General features: G+C 42.2%; 1 protein-coding gene across 1 annotated transcript; it reads right to left on the minus strand.

Moving 5' to 3' along the window:
* Positions 1-1,310: 1,310 nt before the first annotated feature.
* Positions 1,311-18,059, minus strand: mkrn1 (makorin, ring finger protein, 1). Its single transcript, XM_063501292.1, has 8 exons — positions 17,869-18,059; positions 17,119-17,250; positions 8,081-8,262; positions 6,500-6,723; positions 4,930-5,144; positions 4,005-4,115; positions 3,400-3,544; positions 1,311-2,928 (listed from the first exon to the last, which is right to left on the minus strand). The coding sequence occupies exons 1-8, from the start codon at positions 17,940-17,942 to the stop codon at positions 2,716-2,718; spliced, it is 1,296 nt and encodes a 431-aa protein (XP_063357362.1). The 5' UTR covers positions 17,943-18,059; the 3' UTR covers positions 1,311-2,715.
* Between the last annotated feature and the right edge of the window lie 818 nt (positions 18,060-18,877).

Consider the following 18,877-nt stretch of genomic DNA (forward strand, 5'->3'; position numbering starts at 1 on the left):
ACACACACCACTGCTGTCAGCTTCATTATTTAAATCCATACAAGCTGATCATTTACGCGGAAAAGTGGAAAGGTGTTTATTAAGGGGAAATAAATCCAAACCTACCTGGCCCTGTGTGGAAAACCAAAACCTATTAACTGGTTGTGCCACTCTCTGCAGCACCAACTGAAGTCAAGTGTTTGCAATAACCAGCAATGAGTTTTCTTCACTGTGGAGGAACTTTGGCCCTCTCTACTTTCAGCTGCCTCTCTCTGCTGGCAGAATTGTTGTAATTAGGTGATGCCACAGCGTCTCAGTTGGATTCAGGACTTTGACCAGGCCACTCCAAAGTCTTCATTTTTGTTTTTCTTAAGCCAATCAGAGGACGACTCACTGCTGTGGTTTGGATCATTGTCCTGTTGCAGAACACAAGCGTGCTTCAGCTTGAGGTTGCAGAAAGATGTTGGGACATTCTCCTTCAGGATGTTTTGGTCAACGGCAGAATTCGTGGCTCCATTTCCCACAAAACAGCGTCAGGCCATCACACTATCACCACCGTGTTTTACTGTTGGCATGATGTTCCTTTGCTGAAATGTTATTTTTACGCCAGACGTAACGGGACACACACCTGTTGTCTCGTCAGCCCACAGAGTATCTCGGGGGTCATCAGGATGACCTTTACGTTCCTGTTGCTCAGCAGTGGTTTTTATCTTGGAGCTCTGCCATGCAGGACACTTTTGTCCAGTTTCTTATGATGGAGCCATGAACACTTGACTTTGACTGAGGCCTGCAGTTCTGTAGATGTTGTTCTGGGGACTTTTCTGACCTCTTGGATGAGTCGATGCTGCGCGCTGTAATTTCCTAAATAAAGGTTTTGTATGACTTTGGGTGTGGCAAGGAGGTTACGAAACGATCGATACGCAACCGTAAACCGTCTGTTATTTGGGACAAATTCATTACAACAGCACATGAAAAGAAGTCTGTGGACACCCCCAGTTTTAATCTCCACACAAAAAGGGCCACACGAGTTTGACCAGCAGCTGGTTTACACATTTAGCACGATCGAAAATATTCATTAGAATTTCAAGAACATTTTTAAATGTCTCGCAACTGAAGGAATTCTTCACCGAAGACTGTTCAAGAATTCCAGCAAGCAGAGACGTCAGGCACAGACTGGAGGACAATTATCCAAAACACATTAAAGTTAAGCTAAATGAGAGTTGTTGTTTTTTTATATCGCACAAAAATGACAAAGGCTGAAATTTGTTGTTCTTAAAATCAGAATCTTTAGTAAAGCTGACTGGATCCATGAACAAAGTCGACACAGCAGGGAGATTTTTAAACTTTAATGTCAAGTTAAGATGGATGGCTGTGGAACATTGAAAACACTCATTTCAGTATAAACATATGCATTCCAGTGGCATTCAACAAGTCAGCACCAGCTGTCAGGAGTGTGTGGGTCAGCGTCTCAGCATCAAGGCTTACTGAAGTCCGTTTGAGCTCAAGCAGTGACTTTCGAGCTGGTTCTGGGGAGGGCTTGCTCTGTGGTACCTCGAGTCCCCGGAGTTGGGGTTAGAGGGTGGTAGTTTTCAAAAGTGTCCATGCTTACATCATTTATCTGACTGATACTGCAGCTGGCACATGTACGGGGCAAATATTCTCCTCATGTCCAAATACAGGTGATCACCCACAGACTGCTTCGTTGGGTGCAGGGGGTTAGCAGATGCTTCGGTTATTGAGCAGCTCACGAACTCTGTCCACTAGTGGCTTAGACACATAACTGGGGCTTGCATTTTGTTCAGTAGTACTGCTGTAACAGTGAGAATCACATTGATGTGTCAGAGACATTTGAGCTCAAAGTCTCAGGTGAGAAACAGGTTACATGGAGACTCAGGAGGAGGGTTTCCTGAAGAACGCCTGACGCCCAAACCTTTGTTCAGCTGCCATCAGTCACAACGTGGCCCTAATTTGTTCCATACAACACAAACTCCTTTGTTTTCTTTGAGTTTTTGGAGCTGTTCAATAAGTGAAGCCTGACGGTAACAAAGACGCCCATCCTGCATCAGGACACTTTAGTTCATCGTTTGGATTTTCTACAGTTTATGTTGAGGTATAAAATGCTTGAATGGCGTGAACTGTAGGAAATATGTCGCGGTGGAAGATGTCGGTCATTACAGCTAATTTATTAACCATCTGCACAATATATTTGCTGTCGTCAGCGTTCATAAACAAAAAGATTCGGATCTTCAAAAACCATCTATAAAATCTTACAACACGGCCTCACGATTACAGTAAATGGTGCCGAGTAAGCTCGAGTGCATCTGTAAAGTCTCAGGATTATGTACAAACACCTGGCTAGATAAGAAGTCAAACCCTCGCCCACAAATAAACTTGACAATTTTTATTATTTGAAGAAAGTTATAATCTTTGTTAAATTTTATACCGAGTTCTTTTATCATTTCCTTTTAACATGAACCACACGAGAAAGACTCACAAGAATAAATGTCTAGAAAATGTTTAGCACGAGTGCACTGACTTGTTGGTTTTTCCTTTTTTTTGTTTTTTAAATATTTTAGAAGTTCATTATTAATGGCCTGCTTAAAGGCACTGCCACAATACAGGGGTGGAGGGAAAGCTACTGTCCATCACTCGCACAAGACAGTCCATTCTAGTGTCTAGTATATACGGGGAGGTGAGGGGCAAAGGGTGGATGTAGGGCGTCGGTGGTTGGGGCTGCTATAGGTAAATCTCATAGAAATCGTCCAGCTCCTCGTGAAACAAGTCCCACTCGTCCTCTGAATCAGTCACCTCGTCGTCGGTTCCCGCGGCGAGCAGCATGAGGAGCATGTCGCTCAGCTCAAACGTTACCATCTCCTCGTCCTCGTTGTCGAAGGAGTCGGTGCTTTCCCGCTCGTCGAGGATGTCCCACAGCGGCGTTCGCCTCGAGTTCTGAAAGGAACCGGAAGAAAACACACAAACGAAACACACATCTGTGCTTTTAACCATATGGACACAGTGTGGCTACATTTTTGTATTTTTATTTCACGGCTGCTTCTAATGTTTCCTGCACCATCGTTGCCTTCCAGCTACACCTCGAGTCAACCCTTCCTTCCTTTTACTTTTAAGATAGTGGTTGTAGCGTATGAACACTAACTGAGCCGCTGCATCTTATAGCTGTGACGGTGTTCACTCTTGGCCGTCTCGTGACCTTTCACACTCCTACGAGCTGAAATTGAGCTGGGAGGAGTTGCTAATCCAATGCTGAAGGTTTTTCTTCCCTCTACAACGCACCTACTGCTCGTGCTCCGTGCCCCATCTCCCCCACCTCCCCACACCACACACTTGCAGTGGGTGTCCAGAGCAGAAGATAAACACACTCTCCTGTCCGGCTATGATATAAAAAAGTTCAGAAAAAGTTACCCGGTTCCTGCTGTTGGATCCAGTCTGTCTTCGCTGAGGCTGAGCTTCCTCCAGCCGTCCGTCAGGAAAGGCGTGCTTGTAGAAGCAGTTTGAGCCAAAGGGGCACGTTCCACGACCCTCATCAAAGTATCGGCATGGTTTACTTCTGGAGAAGGCAAAGAGGAAACCAGAGAATAAAGGTGCCGTCTCGATAGCTCACACCAGGAAAGCCCCACAGCAAGCTAATCCTTGCTGACAGATGTGTTTCTTTAGTTTCATGACTCCCCACACTGTGCACTCACCATCCCACTGCTGTCACTCTGATCACAGCTTCCTATTCAAAAATCTGCCTTCTTCTTCCTGCAGGAGTTAACTTGCTGTCATCGGCCAGCTGCAGAGGCTTAGTTATAAAAACTGCCTTTTAAAGATTCAGCTTCAGTCCTGCCCCTACTCCATTCTCATTTAGTTTAGTCAAAACTAAAGATGAACAACAACTTTGTCTCAGCGTCTTTGTGTCACCGTTTTCCACACTACACAATATGTTGTGTATACATCAGATGGTGCAACGCCTTGTTGCAGCAGCGATGCTCTTTAGTGAGTGTGTGGGCGTGTCGTGCAAACCCTACCCCATGCCGTCTTTGTATTTCTGGATGAGTTTCTGCTTGTCGTCCTTATCTTCCACCCAGTACTCACTTGGGATGACAAAATTGGATGTGATTCGACACTCTGGACAAGACCTGCCCCAAAAAAGAAAAAGAAAAATTCTCAAGGTCTTTTTGTTTTGACCCAGTCTTATATTTGTTGAGGTCATTATCTTACAATATAAAATGGCTTCAAGTGACTATTGTTGTGATTATTATTTATATAAATAAAATGGAACTGAATAAAACACTGCAAGTTCCTTTTAACAGCCAAGCATGCACTCACACTCTGATGAATGTCCAAGTGTCCTTGGTAGGGCTCGCTACCGTGGACGTGTGGACTAGAACAACTGGGGATTAAACCATCGTCCTTTTGGTTCAGACAACCTGCTCCACCCCTGAGAGCAGGGTTAGCAGTCAAAGACTAGGCTAGTGTTTATCAGCTAAGACGTCATGTCGTATTGAAAGAGGTGATGTGTGTTTTCTTGACAGATCTGCGATGAACCTGATGTTTTCTATAAGCATCGTTTTTCCTATAAATATTTTTGCATTCCACTTTATGCAGATACAGATATTCAAAGAGCTTTAAAAGAGTAGACACTCGGGTGTGTGAGTTGGCTGTAGCAGCTCATCTCGGTTTGATCCCTGGCTGCTCCAGTCTGCGTGTCAAAAATCCTCACGCTCCCATCCTTGCTAGTATGAATCAGTGAATGAGGCAAGTTGTATAAAATGCTTTGAGCGCTCAGGTAGAGAAAAGCGCTACAAGAAGCATTTACAATGGCTGGAACTGTCTACCCTGACCAGCCGTGAAACAACAAGCTCTGATGTCCTACAGACTCTTACTCCACCCCTACAACGTCACTTCTACTTTGTCCTTCTTTCCAAGGCAACAACAGACTGAAGCACTTACTTGATGATTTTGCTCTCAAACTGCTTGGCACTCCTCCACTTGCGAATGCACTTCAGACAGTAGCAGTGGTTGCAGTTGGAGAGGATGCCAAAGCGGCGCTCGCTAAGGTTGACCTTCTCAAACACCACCTCCATACACACGCCGCACATCATGTCCTTGCTGCGTTGGATGGCAAATGATATCTCCATGTCTTTCTCATGGGCTTCAATGCATGCCTAAAACAGGGAATGACCTTCAGTAAGCTGAAGAATCAACACAACTGAGAGGCATTCACTGCATGTAGAACATTTCTGGGCTTTAATCAGCTTCTTGTAAATTGGGTGGTGTTATTTTGTCAGACTGCATTCAACCAGGAGTAACACCGACAGATCCAAAGGACGGGTTGAAGGAATCTTAAAAAGCAATCCACGGCCCCATTTACACACACTCATGGGCACGAATGTCGGTGTGAGTCTGGGATTTCTTTGAATTGTTCGTTTTCCAGGGTGGAGGGGACCGCTAATAAACAACAACTGGAAACACAAGTTTGAATTTATATTTTAAACCCACACAAGCTCAAACACATATATGCTCACCTATAGTTAGTGAAATGTCCCTTTTAAAGCCCACCGCAGAACCAGAGCGTATCTTTATGTTTTTACATGCTGCCATTTTTGGGAGCATCAATACAACCGTTATGTCCCAGATTTTAATAACATGTATGCATTAAGCCCATAGTAACGACATAAATTGCAAAAAAGTGCAATAAACTACAAAAAAATTTAACATTTTTTTGCATATATTTCTAGTTAGAGAAACGTCAGAGGGACATCCCTCAAAACTGTTATGCAAAAAAGTTGCACAAAATAGTTTCCAACCGCAGGAAATTTATTGTGAGTGTCTTCATAGTTTTATTTTTGGGATACACTAATTTTTATCAACTGCAGGAAAAATGAAAATAAATATTGTTTTGCACAATTTGCAAAGAAAAAAAACAAAAACAGCATCAAAATAAAGGATTTCCAACAGTGCAGCTTCAGCTCTAAGCCTCCCAGAAACCACACACAGAGGCACAAAGTCTTTTAAAAACACCCTGTAGGGAAAAAAAAAAAACTACGTTTCCCATGAAAAATGACACTTCCGGTTTTCGCAGGTAATGGCAGACATGTGATAGTTCACGCTGACATTTATTCTAACGTAGGAAGTGCTATGAACAGCTGATCAGATCAGATGTTTCTGGATTATAATGTTTTTGTTGTTGTCAGCGCTTTTTACACGATTTTTGCAAAGCCATTTGTGGAAGGAAACTGCGACCCGGGACAAGCTGAATCCATGTTACACAAGTACAACTCCTCCAGTTTCACATGCAAAAAAAAAATAAATAAATAATTGCATAGCCTATGTGGTTGCAATTCCACCAGGATTTTAAAATAGTTACGTAAAATGGGGCGTGCACGCTCCGATGGCCTTAAAGGGTTAAGTAAGGTGCATCTCAAAGGTTGTTCCATCATCCAGTTTGTGCAATAAAATGATTGCAGAAAGACGGTGATGGAATTTGTGAGCCACCAGCAGGCTGTGCTGTAACTGTTACCTTGGTATGCTCTGAGCGCTGAGTGTTGTCAGTGGGGTGGAGCACCTGGAGGCCACACATGTCACATACATCGCCATGGAGATAAGCACAGTTGATTCCATAGCGGCACTCTCCAACAGCAGCATATGGACAGAGCTGCTTCCTCAAATCTTCGTTGTCCAGCGCAGGATCACGGTCAAGCTCCTCAATGAGAGGGGCTGTGCTCTCCACAGTCACTGGCTCAGCTGCACACACGCAGACACACACACACACACTTAACAACTGAAGATCCTCTGCGTTTTCAGATGGAGCACAGCATCATTAAAGTGGAGTAGAGCTGGGCGATATAAGATTTTTTCATATCACGATATGTTTTTTTCATTTCAGGCGATAACGATATATATCACGATATAAGCCAAATAACTATATTTGTAAGATTTAAATGTGCCGTTGCTCACAAGTAAAATGTGAAATAATCAGCAGCTTGTTTTGATTTAAATATTTATTTCCCATAATAAGTTCAACAGGGTAGATGAACTTAAGGAACATGAGACTTCAGTTTCAGATAAATAAAGGCAAATATTGCAAACTACACAAAAGGCAGCCGCTAAAGCGTTTAAGTTTCAAAATAGAACAAACAAAGCAGACTACTAAATTGTCAATTCTACTTAGAAACAAAATTTTAATTCTAAAAATAAATCTTAGTTTGTTTTACAGAAGAACAGACAAAATTGACTAACTTTTGTCAATATCAAATAAACTGAGAACTAAAAGGAAATTCTCAATCTCTCCTTGTTGTATAGCTTAGCTTTTCAAACAGTTTTAACAGTGACTTTAGTCTGACAAAAGCCGAATGACGAATTAGCGCTTTCAGTCAGAGAATGAGCATGCACCGGTTTATTGTATTTCCAGACTTGCTTTCGGCACAATTTACAGCGCGCTACTCTGTCTTTTGTCAGACTTGAAATAGCCGAAATACCTTCACACTACGGAACTTCTATGGCCCTTCCGTTCGATAAGCTCTCCGGCATTGGAACCATCATTGGTTTTTTCTTCGGTAACCTTCGCTCACGCTCTCGGTTGATTTTTCTCTAGTCGGCAAACTCATTTCCTCCATTATCTGGGCGGCCCGGCTGCAAAAACAAATACACATGTGCGCCTTGGCACTTGTGCTGTACGTAACAAGTCACGTGACGTGACGCTGCGGCTGTGATTGGTTCGGCTCTGCGCTACTTAATGTGGATTGGCTGTTCTTTTTTTTCTTTTTCTTTTTTTTTTTTTAAGAGGACAAGAGAGATGAGGCCTATCGCAATAGTTTAATTTTTCTATCGAGAAAAAGTTATTTCGCAATACATATCGTTATCGTTCTATCGCCCAGCTCTAAAGTGGAGCATTTTGAGCTTCACATTCTTTGCTCATGTAGCTTTGCATGTTCACAGTGTTTCCTGGAGGCTGGGTGCCACACACATTATTTGGGTTTAAATGTCAGGAAAACAAAACATCGATGTGACAGCATGTGTGCATAATTAAGTTGTTTCCCCCATAACAGCAAAAGCATCAGCATTAGTATGCATCGTGATGTTATCAATTCTGACTGCTCACCACGTCCACAGTAGGGCTGTCCTGGAACAAACTCTGCAGCATTGACCCAGTCAGGTACCACTGGTCCAGGCGTCGGCCCACTGGGTTCAGGATCTGCTGGACTGGGCAGCGAGACGGAGGCGAGCGGCAGCGTCTGGGAGGCTGGCAGTTCCTCGTTCTTTACTGGTTTAGAGTGCTCAAACCTGAAGAACAACAACATCACACCAGGACTGTTACAATGTAACAGCATACAAACAACACATCACTTCTTGTTACATTAATCAGAAAGTTGGTTCAGTCCTGGCTCCTCGTGGTATGGACAAGACTCTAAACTCCACCTTGTTCCTGATGCATTCATCTAAGGGTGGAGCACCCACTGTGAGTCTGGGACAAGTCGCTGCCCCAAGTGGAGGAGCTCAATAACAATACACCAGGTTTAGTCATTCACAAAATTAAATTCAGGTGTTCCATCACTTCTGGAGTCACAGGTATATAAAACCAAGCAGCTAGGCCTGCAAACTGCTTCCACAAACATCTGTGAAAGAATGGGTCGCTCTCAGGAGCTCCGTGAATTCTAGCATGGTACCGTGATGGGAGGTCACCTGTGCAAGAGTCTAATCGGCAAATTTCCTCATTACTACAGTGGTATTATAACAATGTGGACGCGATTGGGAATGACAGCAACTCAGCCACAAAGTGGTCGGTAGGGCTACAACTAAAATGATTTTGGTAGCCGACTAATCTGCCGATTTGTCTTTGATTAGTCAATGATTATTTCATTCTCTCTCATCTCTGCTTCCTGTGGACAAACCTGCTGTTCTAGGATCCAGTACCTGCTCCGCCCACCTGTGAGGATCAGCCTGTCGTCTCGTCCCACAGCAAATTAGATAATCACCCAGGAAACATCAATTTGAAAATAATCAAATGTATTTTAAATATTACTTAATGGGATAGTCAGAATAAAAAAAATATCAAGTTATACTTACAATTAAAGTGCTAGTAATATGAATAAAAAAATGTGCAAACAGGAACTAAAACGGCTTCTGTGCAAAAGTTTTTCCAGTCCAAAACAACAAGTTTCCAAAGTTCAGGAATCTCGATTGCAGCGGAGAAGCTCTGGAGTGAGGCTCGCTCTTATCTCTGAGGTGATGTTCCCAGCTGCTGCTGATAAAGATGCTCTGTCACGACTTCAGCCATTTGAGAGGTGCATGAGCCTCTTTACAGGACAAACTCGTCTATACGCCTGTGCTTCATACTAACAACAGAATTAGAATAGACTGTTACTAATCACATCATCGTTTCTCAGACCGTGTAGTGTTCAATTAAACTGTCTAATAAGTAAACAGCTGATTTAATTAATGAAATACATAACTAAATACTTTATTAATTTAAACCTTTTTTAAAATTATTGATAATGTTCAACCCACAGATTAACCTCCTAGCGTTAGCCCTGGTGGTAGGCCATATTTAAAAGGGGAATAAATAAATAAATAAGCGGCGTCAGGGCACGCTGGGCCAAATAGCGTGCAGAGGTCACAAACCTTCTGCTGAGTCAGTCACTGCAGACCTCCAAACTTCTTATGGTCTTCAGATTAACCCAAGAACCGTGCGCAGACAGTTTCATGGAAAGGGGTTCACAGGGCGAGCAACAGCATCAAGCCTCACATTACAAGTGCAATGCAGTGGTGTAAAACGCGTGCTTCCACGTGTGGAGATGTGTTCTCCGGAGTGATGAATGGTAAGGGGTTGTTTTTCAAGAGTTGGGCTTGGTCCCTTAGTGACAGGAACTCTGGACAATTTCATGCTCCTAACTTTGCAGGAACAGTTTGGAGATGACCCCTTTATGTTCCAACATGACTGTGCACGAAGAACGGTCCATAAAGACACGGACGAACGAGTTTGGTGCAGAAGAACTTGACTGGCCTGCACAGAAACCTGACCTCAACCCGATAAAACACCTTTGCAATGAATTAAAAAGCGCAGACTGCGATCCGGCCTTCTCGTCAAACATCAGTGTCTGACCTCGCTTCTGGAAGAACGGTCAAAAATTCCCATATTCCATAAAGCTTGTAGAAGGCCTTCCCAGAGGAGTTGAAGCTGTTATGGTTGCAAAGGGAGGGTCGACATTAAAGCCTATAGATTAAGAACAGGATGTCAGTGAAGGACACAAGTGAATCCTTTTGGCAGTATAGTTTATCTCATTCTCCCATCCTGGTCACACGTGGTGGGAGAATAGACTTGACAAACTGGGACTGTCTGCAGAAGCAGTCTGGTGGTGAACAGAGAGTTGAGAGGTACTGCTCAAGCTCTGGGTACTGACCGAAAGACTGAGGTGACAGTTAAAAGTACCGTTAATATTTTCCATCACAGCAGACGCGTAACATCCGTGTTTCCTTTCATTTAAAAAAATTTGGTTTTTTTAAATGAAAATTGGGCAGGAAGAAAACCCAAAATTAAATTGGAGACACTACAGTTACCGAAAGATCTGGGCGGGTGGGGAGTGCCAAACATAGAAAATTATGTTCTCTCAATACAAGCGAGGATTCTCTCTTCCTGCATACATGAACATTCTGATCTGCCGTGGCTAAATATTGAGGAAGTATTATGTAAACCAGCCTCACCTGTTAACTTTCTAGGGAAACGTCTAAATGACTTACCTCACGTAATAAAGCACAACCCACTGATATATAATGCTATGTGGACGTGGGGGAAACTGAGAAAACTTTTTAACAGTAGTCTTCCGTTTAATATTTTGTCAACGTTTATAAATAATCCAGATCTTCTGCCGCAAAATATAGTGTCGAGCTTTGTGGGATGGCATAAAGTAGGTGTAAAGAGGTTTTATGACCTCTTTAAACATGGTGAGTTTAAATCATTTGAATCCTTGAAGTCCCAGTATTCTATGTCAAAGACTGAGTTTTATAAGTATTTGAATTGAGAAATTATGTGTTAAAAAATGCTAAATCATTACAAATCTCAACAGCCTCTTTTTGGTTGGAGAAATTCTTTCTGGATAAAAGGGAGCATAAACATTTTGTATCAAAGTTTGATTCAGAGATTTATGCCCTAATTGTGGATAAATTGGCGTGGTTGAGAAAATCTTGGGGGACGTTGCTTAAATGTGAAATAGATACACAGGCATGGGACAAAATCCTGCTCCTTCCATCTAAAATCTCTGTTTGTAACCGATTCAAAGAACTGCAGTACAAAATTTTGCACAATGTATATATTTCTCCGTATATTTATAGTAAGTATAATATGGGAACATCTCCAAATTGTCTCAAGTGTAAGGTCAGAGTGGGCACTAGATTCCATTGCTTGTGGGAATGTGCTATTATTCAATCATTTTGGAAAGAGGTCTGCGCCAATATTAGTACAGCCATTGGTCATCAGGTGACAGAAAATCCATTAATGTGTTTATTGGGATATATTCCTGTCTCACTGGTACAACATGAGCATGTAATTCAGTCACTGTTAATGTTGGCCAGGAAAAGCATTATGTTGAGATGGGTGGGGACTGAGCCTCCCTCCATTTCTCTATGGAAGTCGCTCATCATTGATGTTATGACTCTGATCAGGTTGGGACATTATATTGATGGGAGCTCCCGAATTTTTGTGGACAAATGGAAGAAACCACTGGAAGCACTGGGAGTAACCTGTAAATTGGATCCTAATGGACAACAATTATGGACATAATGTTGTAATACTCTAGTGCTGTGCAGTGTTATTATTTTGGATGCGAACCAGTCTTGTATTTGTTGGGGAAAAAAGTTAAATAAAAGTTAAATAAAAGAAAAAGAAATCAGAGCTAATATTCTACCGAAAGCTTAGAGGCAGTCATTGCACCCTCCCAAATAGTTTATCTGTCGTTTGACAAAATCAAGCTTTTGTTAAGCCCCCTTTGAAGTTTGCCAAACAGAAACTTCTGTAATAAATGTTTTCTAACAGTAAAAAATAAATAAAAAATAAAAAAAATTGTTGGACTGTCTATTTCTAATGCCACTGTGTATTTCCACTGGAAAAATTTGAGGTATTAATTTTTTTTTTTTTTTTTTTTTTTTTTTTTTTTACAAGCTTGATTTTTTATGCAAGTGTATCAGGTAGGAGGATGCATTGTTTCTGCTTTCTGTTGTAGACATGTGTGGTTTAGTTGCACTGTCCCGCTAGTAGTTTCCTAACTTTCAAAACTTCACATGTTGAATTCTGTGATGTCTGTAGAAATATTACACCAACCTTCACAGCGCAGAAATGTTTAAAACTAAACTTTTTGATTCCACCGTAACAGTTTTATACAGGGTGTGCCCTGCTTCTTGTCTTTAGACAGCCAGGTTAGGCTCCAGCACCTCCACAATCCTGAAATGGACACAAGAAACCGATGGACAGGACGGTGTTTTGTCTCGTGAGAAAAAAATGCCGAGGACACCGTTTGATAAATCTCCGTTATACTTTGTTTTGTTTCGTATCCATTTTAAACACATTTGATATTCGTGTTTATCAGATCTTTTGCTGATCCATTAAACTGATGTGAGGAGTGTTTGTTAATTAATGTGTGTTATTAGTCAACTGTGTTCAAAGTGTTCAACAATCCCGATTCTAAAAATACTGCCAGGGGCCCGAGGCACCCCCCTCAGTCTACTAGCAGATGTACCTGTGGTGTCAATTTCAAAATCCTACATCGCCTTGTTCTCAAGTTATTGCATTCACAACAATTTTTAGAAAACTTGACCCCTGTTCTTGAGGTCAAGGTCACTGAGATTCAAACTTGTCCACAATTGTTAGTAGACACACCAATGTTATCAATTTAAAACTCCTACACCACTCTGCTCTCCATTCACAAACTTGTTCACGCTGACTGCCCGCCTGCCCAGGTGATGACAATACTCCATCAGCCTTTTACAACAGGAGTAACAATGTTAGGATGCCGTCAACCAAAATTATATTTTCTTCACAATAGAATATAGAAGAAATATCACATTTTTAAATTGAGCAATGAACAGTAATAATTGTTTAAATTTGATGGCAGCAACACAGAATCAGACTCTTAATGTCGTTGCAGCAGTAAAAGACTGAAGAACTAAACTCAGGAGGAATTCTCCCAGTGCAAAAAACGACCGTCAAATTAAGTTAACAAAAAGAAAAAAGTTAAATGGGCTGATTCTTATACAGCACTTTACTCTCCCGGAGCTTCATACAACATCCCACACTCACCGTTCACACAAGCACTTTCTTCTATGCTTTAAGTGCTTTCTAGCTAACATTCACACATTCACACTGATGGAGGCAACGGAGAGCAACTTGGAGTTAATATCTTACAAAGGCTATTTGGCATATAGACTGGGGGAGCCAGGGATTGAACCACCAACCTTCCATCAGTAGATGACCTGCTCTACCTCCTTAGATACGGTGGCAGCAGCTGCTGGCTGGCAAACAAACAATTCTAGTCCCCATTTGCTGGTGTTAATGCAAATACCAACGGTGTAAACATTATACATAAAAGGTTAAACTGGATATGATTGTCTTTAACTTAGCAGCATCCAGGATGGTGATGGCTGAGGGATAAGAGCTCTCATGAAGGATTTCATTCATGTTCTTGAGATAATCTGAGCTTTGTGGTTCTTTAACCTCCTAGGACCTGGCGTCCACATATGTGGACATCACATTTTGGGTTGTCTAGACCAAAATACTAAATTTTGCTCTGCAAGGGCCTGATATGCACTTACATTATACTGCCACTGTTCTATCGAAATTTTAAACGAATATCCTCATATGAGGCTCTCATTTTTCTCAGAAACAAAAATCAGGTTTAAAAAAAATAAATAAATAAAATAAAAATCTAATAATTCTTTGTTTTTACATTCATCGGGTCCCAATATGTCCAAATATCAAAGAGAAATTTAAAATGTACGCCATGGAAGAGCTCAGGTCTTAGGAGGTTAAGTAAGGGGAGCCAGCAGCCAGCTATCCACTGGGTGACATATGTACGCCCGTGGAGCTAGGGCTGCTCAATTAATCGAATTTTAATCGTGATTACGATCTGGGCTTTCAACGATCATTAAAAATGACTTAGCCGATTATTAGCTCCTCCTCTCGCGCTGCTCCGTGTGGCAAATCGAGCGCACCTCTCTGCGTTTCGAACACGCGTCACAACAATTAAGAGGACCCGAGGGAAGCTCGGAGAGCTAAGCAGAAGTTATTTGGTGAGGAGAGGATAATGGCTGCTGAAGAAAGAATGCCGTTGGTTGAAAAGAGAGGTAAAACGACTTCAGTGGTGTGGAAACATTATGGGTTCGTGGAGTCAGACGCGGATCAAGTAGACATAGTGTGGAAACTTTGCTACGGTGTCGTAGCTGCACCACAGAGCAACACTACAAATGTATTCAATCATTTGAAGACCGCTCACAAAGTGACATACGATCAAACAATGAAGGAACATAGAGAAAAAACTCTTGACAACACCTGCTTCATCCTCACAGACTTCCATTCACGCTCCCCTGTACAACGCGACTAAATATCCCAGCAGCTCCCAGAGACACAAGGAGATAACAAACGCAGTAACGTTTTCCTCGCCAAAGACCACTGCTCAATTAACACAGTGAACAACCAGTATTATGCAGTATTTTGAAGTTCACTAAACACAGATGTTTACATTTTTCATTTATTTTTTATATTGCAAACATTTGCACTGCTATCAGTATTTTCACACTATTTTATATTAGTTTTTGACATATTTAAAGCCATTATTCAATACATTGTTATTGTTAAATAAATATCGTCAAATAATCGAGATCTCAATTTCAGTGAAAATAATCGTGATTATCATTTTTGCCATAATCGAGCAGCCCTACGTGGAGCCCTTTCTCCTGTGCAGCTGGAGATCCATGCACAGAGACAGCAGGTATACTCTACTGTGCACCCAAAGAAGGACGCCAACAGTTTTCTCAGGTATGTTATTCTTTCTTACGTTTGCCTCCCTGTAACATCATCTAGCCTTTGCAAGAGCAAGAAGTAAAAGTGCAGAGAGCGACTTCTACAGCGAGATCTAAAACTCTTCATTACATTATTGCCCCATTATAACTGGGACAGAGATCACATGGTAAACATGACTTTGAATGAAAGCAGCCAAATTTCAGGTAAGGCTATTTGTAAACCTTTAGATCTCACACACACTTTCCATTCCATAATTTGTTGGCGTTAAAACGTCCCTGTGGCTCTCCTTTTACCTGTGTTCAGAATTGCATAAACTCAGTCCTACCTGTGCTACAACAACTGCATGCATCAGGTACAAATCATGCACCATGACTCAATGTGAGCTCAATATGGCATCATCGTGCTTTTCTGGTACTTTCTTTAGTCATTTTCTTAACCATTTACTGAGTAAATCTTAATTACCAGCACATTTGCTGCTTTTGTTACTTTATGCATCTTTTTCTCCCCTTGCTTGTTTTTTCCTCCTTTCTGTTAGACTAGCTCAGAGCACAACCAGACTATTCCTAGACTGTGGAGTGTTGAATAAGTGGGGAGGGGAGGGCGCTGTGCTGAGGCAATGCATAAAGAAATGAGAGGAGGGAGCTGCAGCACAGTGAACCTGGGGAACCCAGCAACAGAGAGAAACAGAGACACAGAGATGGAGCATTATGCAATTGCCATGCAGGCTGCAGTGCACCCTGTCTGGCCCTGGGGGCCGCAGAAGAGAAAGCAGCAGAGAGACAGACACAGTGAAAGAACAAAACAGAGTGTATCACAATAGATAGAGCCCAGGGAATTCAACCTTAATAAACCCCCACAGCGAGAGTCTTTCTCTGGACTCTCAATGCAGGGTGCGAAGGCCTGTGGAGCCTCCAAAATAACGAGAGCACATCCATGGTGCAGCTCAATCACAGGTAGGGATGAATGTGACTTAACAACAACAAGACACACAACAGTAACTCAGTACTACATAGCAAACTGAGGATTTCATAAAGGCAAAAATGCTATTAAAGAAAGATGCGAGTATGTGTGAAACCGCTGTGTCCCTGCTGCTGCTGGGGTCCTCAGACTGACTCACCAGCTGAGAGGATCTAACTGGAGCAGACACTGGCTCTACAAGGCGGCTGCTGATTGTCTGAGGACTTGACTGGGAGCCTAATCCACTTTTCAAAAACGCCTCTGCATGTTTGAGCCTCGTTAGTATGTATACATGTTGTTGTTTATTAATATAATACAAACATGCTGTGTACTAAAACAAAGCAGGATTGAAACAATCTTCATCTTGTTAACAAAGGTTTTGGTCTGTACAACTGTATTTTCATTAAAACTGAGAAGAACAGAAGAAAAGTGCCTGGAAAGATTTTTATATTGTTGTACATTTTGTTTATATTTAGCTGCTAAACCGATGAAGAGCCGCTCACCCCTTTCATTCTTTCTGCAACAGTAACAATAAATAATAACTTATTCAATCTAAAGCAATCAGAACGCTGGGAATTGGAAAATCCACCATCTTCTTTTGGTCAATATAAATAATCTAATGCTTGTACGTACTTATGTATAAATAAAAAAAAATATTCACTAACATTTAAATTAAAGCACCCTTAGAACCGCCACAAGTCCTTCTACAAGATAAACTACAAACAAGTCATACTCTGTCAGATTTTAATTAAATTTGTCCATGCATGTTCTAAAACTGTCAGCCTACTATCTCGGCCTCTGAAGACAGAGTCACGCCGTGTAAAATACACCGCACGACCCAGGCAATCATTTTAAATACAAGAGTTCATCCAGTAGAGTAACACAGCAGGTCCTCATGTGTGATCCTGACCCCCGACCCCACATAAAGCTGCCACGCACACACAGACCAACAACACGTTGACATTAAGGCGCAGTCTCAGGTGTCACATCTACTTGAGGGGGACACTTCTGAGAAGCCCTGCTAGCAAACCTGCTATGCTGCCACTTTTAGAAAGCAGCTCAGCTCTCAGCTGAAAACACGTTACAGGGCTGCTGCATCGCAGCACGAACATGCAAGCTCTTTCTCAGTTTCGCTCAGGTGCACATTCCCGTTCTGCTGTCAGTTCAGTCTTTACCTGCAACGGTCCCCAAACGCGCAGTTTCCCTTCTGAAAGAATTTGCAAATCATGCTGGCAGGTTTGCTGCTGGTCAGGTCATGGGAATATCGACAGTTCTCCCCTTCTTTGCACAGACCGTGCATGAAATATCTGGAAATACAAAAGGAAATCAAAGTTTACTTAACACATGAAACAGCGCGTTTCCTTTTAGATCCCAATATCAACGTTAAAAAGCAGCCAGCCAGCCACTTGGATGTAGGCAAATCAAATGCGTGTCGATGTCATCTTTTACTTTCATACTCATAACGCCATCGCGGTCATGTTTAAGGGACCGCTAGCTTGGTCCGGATGTGAACCTAGCAGATGATATGACACCGAAAGGCAACAACTAGTTAAAGCCGCTGGTTTAAACGCAGATTAATCTGTTGGTTTTAATGTGAAACTACTGAAAACTGCTAGCTGAGACTAGCTTCAGAGCTTTCGTCGAGGGGCTGCTGTGTGACACTGGCTTTACAGTTCAGCGTTGCCGATCCGATTGTTGAAAGCGTAGCTAGCAGGACGGCGGCTAAACTAGCACACCAGGCTGCTGTGTGACCACAACACAGCGAACATGACAACATTACAGCTAGCTCCGCGAACAGCTGAGCGGACCCTTGAAAGACATTCCCGTCAATCACTCACAAGCTGCCCTGGCAGCGTTATTCTGGCGTCAAACGGCACGGTGTGCGATCGCCGTCTAAATGTGCTAGTTCTATTGTCTTGTCCTACCTGCAGGTTACGTGTTTTGTCCAACCGCCTGTTACTGCTGAAGCCGCCGTTGACGCTGCTGCTGCCTCCGCCATTGCTGTTTATGTTGAGAAGCTACAGCCGGATGTTCCGGACAGTTTCGCTCGAGCTCGGCATCTTTCGATTGTGGACAATTTAAGCCGAAGTTCACCGAAAACCCGTCTCCGTGCAGACCGCCGTCCACTACGCGGCACCGTTGGCACACACTGTGAGGAGCAGACCCGCAATGGGTTAGATGTGCAACCTTATAAATAATCAGGATCAGTCGAAGCAAGCGTCATTTCGATTAATCATGAAGATAAACCAGGCTCGGAAAGTTCCATCAAATATTTGTATCTGTCTGATATCATTTAATTTAACTGCAAAAGTTTTAGAAGTTTTTTATTGAAAATTATGCAGAAAATTATGCAGTTTAATGTCTCATTGCCCTCTGAAATGAAAGCATGGTACAAATACGCAATTGGAGTAAAAAAAAAAGAAAAAAGAAATCATGAAATCAACTTATGGACCAAAATATCTTCTAAACTTTTGACTCATCAAAGTAGCCCCCATTGGCAGATACCAGAATCAGAATCGACACTCCACATCAGTTGGTGGCGCTAATGCACCATTTTGCTGTTTGCCAACCGCCAACAAACAATATAAAGAAGAAGAAACCTTATTAATCCCAGAGGGAAATTTAGCTGTCGTAGCAGGAAATATACAACGAACATCAAGCACTCACATAAAATGAGCGTAGAAACAGATTTATTGCTAGATAAATAGATAAATATAGAGATATAGGTATGAATGTAAATATAAAAGGACAAATATATGTTGTGGTGTACAAAGTGACAGCGTGCACTGAGGTGTGATTCATTCTGTTCCACATGTGTGGACTGGTGGGAGGGTCATGGTCCATTGTCCACAGCAGATCTCACAGCTGAACACACCCGTGGCATTCTTTCTACAACAGAAATCACCTTTGTCACCGTTCAAGCTCTCATGATCA

The sequence above is a fragment of the Pelmatolapia mariae genome, linkage group LG17 (genome assembly GCF_036321145.2).
Source record: "Pelmatolapia mariae isolate MD_Pm_ZW linkage group LG17, Pm_UMD_F_2, whole genome shotgun sequence".
In the NCBI taxonomy this organism is placed as follows: domain Eukaryota; kingdom Metazoa; phylum Chordata; class Actinopteri; order Cichliformes; family Cichlidae; genus Pelmatolapia; species Pelmatolapia mariae.

Bases quoted from the DNA above. Each gene is read 5' to 3' on its own strand.
- mkrn1 (XM_063501292.1), bottom strand. From the start codon at position 17,942: ATGGCGGAGGCAGCAGCAGCGTCAACGGCGGCTTCAGCAGTAACAGGC. The intron at 8,263-17,118 runs GTAAAGACTGAA...GTTGTTCTTCAG, and splicing joins GCGTTTGGGGACCGTTGCAG to GTTTGAGCACTCTAAACCAG. The intron at 2,929-3,399 runs GTAACTTTTTCT...GGTTCCTTTCAG, and splicing joins GATCCAACAGCAGGAACCGG to AACTCGAGGCGAACGCCGCT.